An 8,655-nucleotide genomic window follows, 5' to 3' on the forward strand; every position below is an offset into this window, starting at 1 on the left:
AATTCTCTAGCATGGCACAAGATGACGCACATAGTCTTTTGTTCTTCCACTTGGAGTTGTTGAAGAACAGAAATAACAAATACAGCGGTCTTGCCCATACCAGACTTGGCTTGGCAAAGAACATCGTTACCCGTCATGGCTTGAGGAATACATTCGTGTTGTACTTCGCTCGGATGCTCAAAGCCGCAATCAGCAATGGCTCTCAAGATTTCAGGCTTTAATAAAAGTCTCTGAAACCAGAGCTGTTAACGGAAGAATAACCTTTTGTTGCTGCAGGCTTTTATCGATAGCAGCTGCAGAGGTTGGCTTGATGGTTTCAGTTTCTTCGAAATCAGCCAATTCTTCGTCAACAACTTCCTTCTTTTGCTTGGACATTTTTTTTGTGTATTCTGAATTAAAATTATTCGCCTTCAACGAAGGCTTAGTACTTTCTGGATATTGAGATGACAGTTCATTCGACTTTGGGATGATATCCAGGAAGTAAATGTTGTAGCCTTTTCCATTTCAATATACTTTAAACATTCTTTCGATCCAAAGAATATAACTTTGATAAGTACTACTAAATATTTGAGGATGGAGACAAGGCCAAATTCCAATAACAACCAAAATTTATTATGGATGCAAAATTAATTCATAGATTTCATCTCGTTGTGGGTCATCCCCAAGCACAAAAACATGTTCTCCCACTCTTTCAAACTTGTACTTTTCATAGAATCTTTTTGCTCGTGCATTCTTCTCCCAAACTCCTAACCACACTGATTTACAAGAGCCTCCAAATTCTTCTCTCGCCACTCGTAAACATTCTTCCATGAGTTTGTGAGCAATACATGTTCCATGAAATTCCTTCAATACATAACATCGACAAAGTTCAATCGTTTCCTTGCCTTGATATTTCAAACAAGGTTCAAAAGATCCACATTTCAATTTACAATAGGCAATGACCAGTTTCTTGTGTTCCGAATTGTAGTTGGCATTCTTTTCCTCTTCCTCTTCCTCTTCCACATAGGACATGAGTGATTCTAAATAGTTAATTCTCTCTGGAGGACATTTCTGTTGTTTTAAATATTCCTCCAAGGAATGATCCCAATCAATTTCAATAAAAGCAAGAAAAGTGTTGGGATCCTGTAATTCCTGGCTTTGTTGAGTCAAATTGAAAGCCTGCTCCAAATAGGCTTTCATATTTTCCTCGGAATTATCCTCCCGAAAGGTCTCATAGAAGAGTGTTTTGGCCACAGAGGTTAATAAAGAAACATCTCGAGGATTATTCGCAGAAGGTTGTCGGATCTGAATGTTGAAGTTGAGGATCATATTTGCAGAGTTTCCGTCAATCAATTTTTTCAATTTTAATTCTTCAGTGTGACGACTTGCATTAAACTCGTCACTCCATTTCTTCCAAGTTTTGAGTACATTATATTCAAATGAATGGACTCATGCTCACCAATTCAATATCGATCCGTCATATTGAAAAAACTTTCCATTGTGTGTCTCTGGTGTAAATTCATCAAGAAGCTTTATAATACCTGGCACAACTTCTTGTGTGGTCAATGGTGCCTTATCTGAACCTGTATCCGTTTTTACTGCAGTACATGTGTGATGTATTTAAATAGTTCCACAAAATATTTGAATATTTCGTTCATAAATATTCAATATTCAGAAAAATCATTCACATGGTCCATCAACAAATTCTTGTCACATCTCTACAACTTACCCCAACCAGGATGAATTGAAAAAGCATATACATTTCCTCCAACTCAATACTCATCATCTTTGTTAACATGTTAAGTGCTGTTTTTGAGCAACAATAACTCACTCTCTTCCTGGGTCGATTGGTTCTATTAATGCTCGCCATTCCACTTGATACATTTGCCACAATAGCTCCATTTTCAAAACAATTATTATTATACAAGTGTTGAACCATCAATAGAGGTCCAATGCAATTTGTTTCATATATAGAAAGCATGTCTTGTTTGGTGGCATTGAGCAATGTTTCAAATCGATTCGGACTAAATGTTCCTGCATTATTAATAAGAATGTGAAATTTCACTTGGTTTTTCATCTTTTCCACATAGGTTTTGATGGTTTCTTCTTGTGAGACGTCGAGAGGATCAATTCTCAATCGATCAGGATATAATTGTAATAAATTTTGTAATTGTGTGGCATGTTCTGGATTTCTACAGGTTGCAAAAACTCGACGTTGATCATTGGAGGAAAGTAAAAGTTCGACTAATTTCAAGCCACTTGTTGATGATGAACAATTATTAATATATTATAGCATGATGATGAATCCAAATATTATATATTAATATTATATTATTAAAATAACAATTTCCGAAGCATGATGTGAATGACATCATTCCATTTGAACTCGAATCAAGGAATATATAAATCCAATTTCATAACGTACATTCCCTTTGAGCAACCCGTAATTAGAATGTTCTGAATGGAAGTGAGTTGATTCATTATTAATTGTGTTGCAAAAATGTATTTTTTGAAAGTTCTGTTGGTGAGAGGGAAATAATAATTGGGTGGTTGAAGAACAAGAGCTGACATGTTAAGGTTGAGAGATGATTGGTTTATTCACACGATAAAAACATAAATTAAAAGAAATAGGTTCAAAAAACATTCAATGTTGCATCTTTTGCACTATCCAAAATGGAATCTAAAGCCACCAGGGAATCCACCACCTTCTTGGAAGAAGGAACTAAATGGATGACCGTGATGGAATCCACCATGATCTCCATGACCGTGTTGAGTGTCAAATTCACCTGCATCGTATTGCCTACGCTTGGTTTCGTCACTCAAAACTTCATAAGCTTCTGTCACCTCTTTATACTTTTAGCAGCCTTTTCCTTTTCTTCTTGTGACTTGTGCTTGTCAGGGTGATATAATTTGACAAGCTTTCTGTATGACTTACGAATGTCATCTTGAGTGACTTCATTCTTCTTCTTTCGATCAAACCCAAGGGCCTTATAGTAGTCTTTTGGGAGTTAATACGCTCTTGTTGTTGAACTCTGCCCAAAATTTGTTGGATCTTTTGTTGATACTTGCTGGCATGTTCTGATTCTCTCACTCTGTTTGCGTCACTCTTTGCTTTGTCGAAATCCTCCTGCAGAACATGAAGTTGTGCTCTTGACATGAGGCATGCCACCTTATATTCTGAGTTTTCATCACCAAGAGAATCAATAAGGGTGGTACAATATTTAATACCATCGTCAGCGATGGTGTGATCTTGTGCTTCACTGTATGATTCACACAATTTGACTTTAGTGTCTGTCAAATCGACACCAGGTAAAATGTTCTTGGAATCCTTGTCTTCCATGAGATCAATGTATGCCTTAAAGCTATTCACCGCTTGCTTATGATTTCCACTTGAAAAATCGGAAGTTGCTTTTTCATGAAGGCTTTCTGCTTGCTTGAGAAGTTTGAACAACTCTTTGCACACTTTGTGTTCAGGATCTACTCTGAGACACTTATTTTTGATTGTGTTTTTAGCATTTGAAATGTCTCCCAATAGATATAAATATTTTGTGTAGAGAATGGTAGCCTCGACGTTTGAACTTTCCTTTGCATAAATAGTCTTAATATCTTGAGTTAAAATTGGGAATAATTTTGCTCTCAATGCACAATGAGCACGTTGAATCAGTAAGTTTAAACTCTCTCTTGCTCCCACCTCCTCTGAAATTAATTTTGTAATTGTTTGAATACAAGTTTTTGCGATGGATCCGCTCTTGTCATTGTCAAGTCCCAGCTTTGCATCAACAGTGTCACCGTCAGGATTTTGATGAGTGTCTTATACAATGATTTTCCGAGTTTTGCCTTTCTCAATTTCTCTGTTGCTTCATTGCTTGGTTTCAAAGAAATTAGAGTTTCTAGTGCAGAAATTGCATCCTCAAATAAACCAAGTGATAAAGCCAATTGTCCTTTCATAGATAACGCTTGGGTGTGATCAGATTGAATACGAAGCAAAGCATCCACATCGGAAAGAGCAAAGATAAACTTTTTCATTAATTGATAGGTTTCAGCCCTCTTTAAGAGTGCTCTCTTGTTTTCTCTATCCACCTCTAACGCATTCGTATATTTGGAAATTGCCTGTTGATATTCTCGATTTCTAAAATCTTTATCACCTAGTTCTATCCATTCTTCTGCTGATTTACTTTTTGTTGAGCCATGACAAGGCATCCCGTCATGAACAGTACTACTATTGTTGCCATCAGCGCTACTACTACTTTGATTAAACTTGGTCGAAGGACAAAGTGTCCTCCATTCCGATGGTGGTGGTGATGACGATGAAAAGTATTCCCGAACTCCATCACGTGCAGTCAAATCAAAAACAAGTGATTTTTTTGAGCTTTGTTCGGTCTTTCATATGGAACACGTGTTTCTCAATTCCGAGACAAGCTGTATGAACTCAAACCCATCCACCTTGAATTTTCATCATCATTGAGAGATTTCCAAACTCGAAACAAGAGTATTCCTTCTAGAATTGGAGAAATGTTTCTGAAAATCATTGTAGGAAATGATTTGAAGTGTTTCTTGATTTATCATTTGCAATATAAAATTCAAAACACTTAAAAATGAGTGAACAAGAATTTTCCAACGAACAACAAATTGTTGAACATTTTTCTAAATTGCAACAAGAATACAACACGATTGCCGGAACGGTAGCAAAATTGGAGTTGGAAATTAGAGATCATAGGTATGTTCATGTTCGGAATGAGGAGAATGTAGTGTGTTCGAGCTTAGGATGGTGATGATGAAATACTTTTGAATGCTAATTGATGATGACTTTATTCAGTTCTGTTCTAACTGCTTTGAAAGAATTGGACGGAGACAGAAAGTGTTATAGATTAATTGGAGGAGTGTTAGCTGAAAGAACTGTGAAGGAAGTCGTTCCTGTTGTGGAATCAAACATGGAAAATGTAAGTTGACCATGTTGTTGTTGTTGTTAACTTTAATTGTAACACATCTTGACGATTGAAATAATCATTATTCGATCTTAATCGGCTCAATCACTACTACAATTACAATTTTGTTCTCTTGAATGTTGACATCGACAATACCGGAATTGGGTCACATCATGCAATTCTAATGTAATAATAATAATGAATTGTGTTTCAATAATACACCAATTGTAACATCATTAGCTGGAAAGCACTGTCAAGAAATTACATCAAGATTTGGATGACAAAGAAATGGAATTGAGTGCTTTCAAGACCAAGTACAAGATTAGATTTAAGAATGAAACCATCAACACAGAAGATCGTTCGTCTTCTTCCAAACCAAGAGGTTCGAGCGGTGTGCTTGCTTAAAAAATGTCTCAATCAAACAATAAAACCGAATTTGACCAACACGTGGATGATGCCCAAGGTTTCATTGTTCCCTATGAGGAGAAGATGAGAAGTAAAACTCAGTTGTGTAATGTTGAAGAGGATGCTCTGCAAATTTGTGTGTTAAATAACAAAGGACTTTCCGGATGTGAAAAGAAATTGAAAAATACAATATTTGTCGGGCGAAAGAACTCACAAGACAAATGGCTCAGGAAAACAAAGCCATGTTAGAAAGAGATTTTGGAAAGCGAAGATGAACGATGTGAATGATTTGTCTTCATTTATTGTGCATTTTCCTGCAAAATGGGCAAGGACGAGAGTTGTGAATAACCGAGAGTGTCTTTACATTCCTAAATTGTCGAAATAGCAAGTCTTTTTCACATCGAACTTTGTTCAAATAAATATCAACTCGAATGTATCAAGAAAGTTTCAATTTATTCAATAAATAAATAATTGGTACAGTTTACAAGGTAAAGAAATTGAGATCATTAAATACAATATAAACTGTTAATGCATTATTAACAGTTTCTGACAACATAATCAATCGCATCAGCTACATAATCCACATTCTTTCTATTCAGGCCACACATGGAAATACGACCGTTGTCAGTGAGATAAATATGGTATTTCTCAATCAAAACTTGTACATGCTTCTTTTGAAGACCTGTAAATGAAAACATTCCAATTTGTTCAAGGATGTGATTCCACTTTCCAGGGGTTCCTCTCTTCTGTAAGGCATCAAAAAGTAATTGTCTCATTTCCTTAATTCGATCGCTCATCATGACAAGTTCTTTCTTCCACAATTGGAATAATTCAGGATTATTCAGCGTCATGGCAACAATTCTTGCTCCTTGCAAGGATGGAGAAGAGTAAAGGCATCTAACAATGACCTTCATTTGAGATTGAATTTGCTTTGCGGTTTCAGGATTGGACACAACAAAGTTCAATGCACCAATTCTTTCACCGTAAAGACCGAAATTCTTGGCATAGCTTTGAGAGGCCATCATTTCAATACCGCGATCCACAAACATTCTGATAGCAAATGCATCCTTGTCCAAGTCTCCACTAGCGAATCCTTGATAAGCACTATCAAAGAATGTAATGTGACCCTTTTGTTGGATAACATCAGCAATGATTGACCATTGCTCGGGAGTTGGATCAACACCAGTTGGATTGTGAGCACAGGCATGCAAAAGAATGACAGACTTGTTTGGAATTGTCTTCAAATCATGAATCATGTCATCAAATGCTAAACCGTTGGTCTTGCTATCAAAGTATCTATAATATCCAACAGGTACACCTGCAGATTGGCAAATTTGAATGTGATTAGACCAAGTTGGATTGCTGACATACAATGCAGTTCCAGGAGGCAAGAATTTAGCAACAAATTCAACACCCAATCTCAAAGCACCGGTCCCAGAGATGGATTGAATACAAACCACTCTTCCCTCTTCGATGGCCTTGCAATTAAATCCAAACATTAACTTGGGAGATACCTTTCTAAAAGCTTCCAATCCATCCTGTGGAATGTATTCCTTATCCAAATTTTGATCAAGAATCATTTGTTCTACCTTTCTGACAACACTCAATACCATAGGCTTTCCTTCCTCTGTTCTGTAAGCACCCACACCAAGATTCACTTTGTTTGGAGAGGAATCTTCTTTGTAAGCCTCATTCAATCCCAAGATTGGATCTCTTGGAGCCATAGGAATAGTACCGAAAATACTGGTCATTTTGTTGTTGTTGTTGTTGATCGGTCTTTGATTGTGGCTGCTGTTACCCGACGTGTAATGGACGTTCAAGCTTGTTTGCGGAGGGTTGCAATGATGGAAAATTTTTTGGTCGTAAAGTTCTTGTTCGACGACGCTCGAGGAGGACAAGAGGACATGATTCGCAAGGGTTTCAATTCTCCTGTGGACTTGTGGTTGGTTGGATGCTGCCACTTGTTGTTGTTGGGTATTCATGAATGGGAAATGGGTGATGATGATAACGAAGAATGGTTTGATAGGGATGTTCACGGAGTGGTGATGATGATGATGATGTTGTTCTTGTTGGTCAAGTCAATCACACTAATGTATTGTGGATCGGGATTGTAAATGGTGGGTCAAACAGGAACAAGAAAATTATTAAATCGAGAAAAATCTCTTTGTTTGTTAAGTCTACTCAATTCGGAATGATATAAACCTGAGGTGTTTTCTGACTTGTGCCGAATGTTTGTAGTTATTAGTTATAATTAAAAATCAATGAATGAGCTGGCTAAGTCAAATAGAAATGCAAAAAGCTGTTTTCTTTGCTTTCAAGAAGCGAGAAATTATTTTTGTTCCAATAATTTTCCGATGACCATCCTCTCAAGAGGAGGATATTTGGACACCACGAAATGCATCAACGCGTGCGCCATTCTTGACTTGTTTGTGATGTTTCAATCCTATCACCTACCAGTTAACAAGACGCAAGTAGTCCTAAGGACGCATACGAAGCAAAATGTAATATCAAAAAACAGATATCACATGGATGGCATCAATAACACCGAACAAAGCATTGGCATGCAAACATGACCACATTTCCGAAGTAGGATAAAAGGAATCGAATAAGAGAATTCGATTCAATATTTGGATGTTCGTCCGCGGCTGGATTTCTACAAAGTTCTGGAAGTCAGCAGGAACTGGCAGCCATCCTTTTCGGCTATTCGCTGCGGCTGCAGGTTTGATGGGGTTCCCCTCTTCAAGGTGTTGTTTGGTGTTCTTGGAATTGAATATTCGAGATGTCTCTTTTCGAAAGAGAGTTTTTTGCCTTGATGTGTTGTTCATTAATCAAAAAGGTTTAGGTTCTGAAATATTTCAGATTCACCAAGAATTCTCAAGCTTTGCCAATCATGTTCCTTTTGGTATTAAATCTTTAAAATTAATATTACACGCTCCGTCCACTTTTTGATTAGTTTGTTCAGTTTCTGTTGTTTCAATCGATTCTTGGCATTTGAGAGTAGTGTGAATTATGTACAGTTTGGTGGTATTGTGGAAAGGTCACAACATCAACACAATGATGATGGTGTTATTTTATCAGATTTTCAACATCCACGAAGATATTAAAATCTTTTGTTTCGTCAATGCTGGAGACTTTTGTTGCTGAGTAACTGTGCGCTAGGTTTTTTCTGCCCACCTTATTCTTATAATATCCAATACCCAATATGAGAGGTATGCATTGTTTTGGAACGTTTTCAAAGAACATCAACCTATAAGGGTTACCACAAACTCAAGATAGGAAAAATGCAAGCATTTCAATTTAACAAACTGTTCGTCCAATGAAAGAGATGCCTTAATGATCCGAAGGT

At 36.9% G+C, this 8,655-nt stretch overlaps 4 protein-coding genes across 4 annotated transcripts; 1 reads left to right on the forward strand and 3 right to left on the reverse strand.

The window, feature by feature from the left end:
• Window positions 1-612: 612 nt before the first annotated feature.
• FDP41_006941 (uncharacterized protein) lies at window positions 613-1,308 on the reverse strand (the record flags this gene model as incomplete). Its single annotated transcript, XM_044710631.1, has 1 exon — window positions 613-1,308. One exon carries the CDS (start codon window positions 1,306-1,308, stop codon window positions 613-615), a length of 696 nt encoding a protein of 231 aa, XP_044558723.1.
• Window positions 1,309-1,574: 266 nt separating this feature from the next.
• FDP41_006942 (uncharacterized protein) lies at window positions 1,575-4,179 on the reverse strand (the record flags this gene model as incomplete). Its single annotated transcript, XM_044710632.1, has 5 exons — window positions 1,575-1,577; window positions 1,709-2,237; window positions 2,405-2,436; window positions 2,915-3,673; window positions 3,769-4,179. 5 exons carry the CDS (start codon window positions 4,177-4,179, stop codon window positions 1,575-1,577), a joined length of 1,734 nt encoding a protein of 577 aa, XP_044558724.1.
• Window positions 4,180-4,574: 395 nt separating this feature from the next.
• FDP41_006943 (uncharacterized protein) lies at window positions 4,575-5,309 on the forward strand (the record flags this gene model as incomplete). The annotated part of the gene is made up of 3 exons (XM_044710633.1): window positions 4,575-4,696; window positions 4,796-4,919; window positions 5,145-5,309. The coding sequence occupies 3 exons, from the start codon at window positions 4,575-4,577 to the stop codon at window positions 5,307-5,309; spliced, it is 411 nt and encodes a 136-aa protein (XP_044558725.1).
• Window positions 5,310-5,845: 536 nt separating this feature from the next.
• On the reverse strand, window positions 5,846-7,060 carry FDP41_006944 (uncharacterized protein; the record flags this gene model as incomplete). Its single annotated transcript, XM_044710634.1, has 1 exon — window positions 5,846-7,060. One exon carries the CDS (start codon window positions 7,058-7,060, stop codon window positions 5,846-5,848), a length of 1,215 nt encoding a protein of 404 aa, XP_044558726.1.
• Between the last annotated feature and the right edge of the window lie 1,595 nt (window positions 7,061-8,655).

The sequence above is a fragment of the Naegleria fowleri genome, assembly GCF_008403515.1.
Source record: "Naegleria fowleri strain ATCC 30894 chromosome Unknown tig54, whole genome shotgun sequence".
NCBI lineage: Eukaryota > Heterolobosea > Eutetramitea > Acrasida > Naegleriidae > Naegleria > Naegleria fowleri.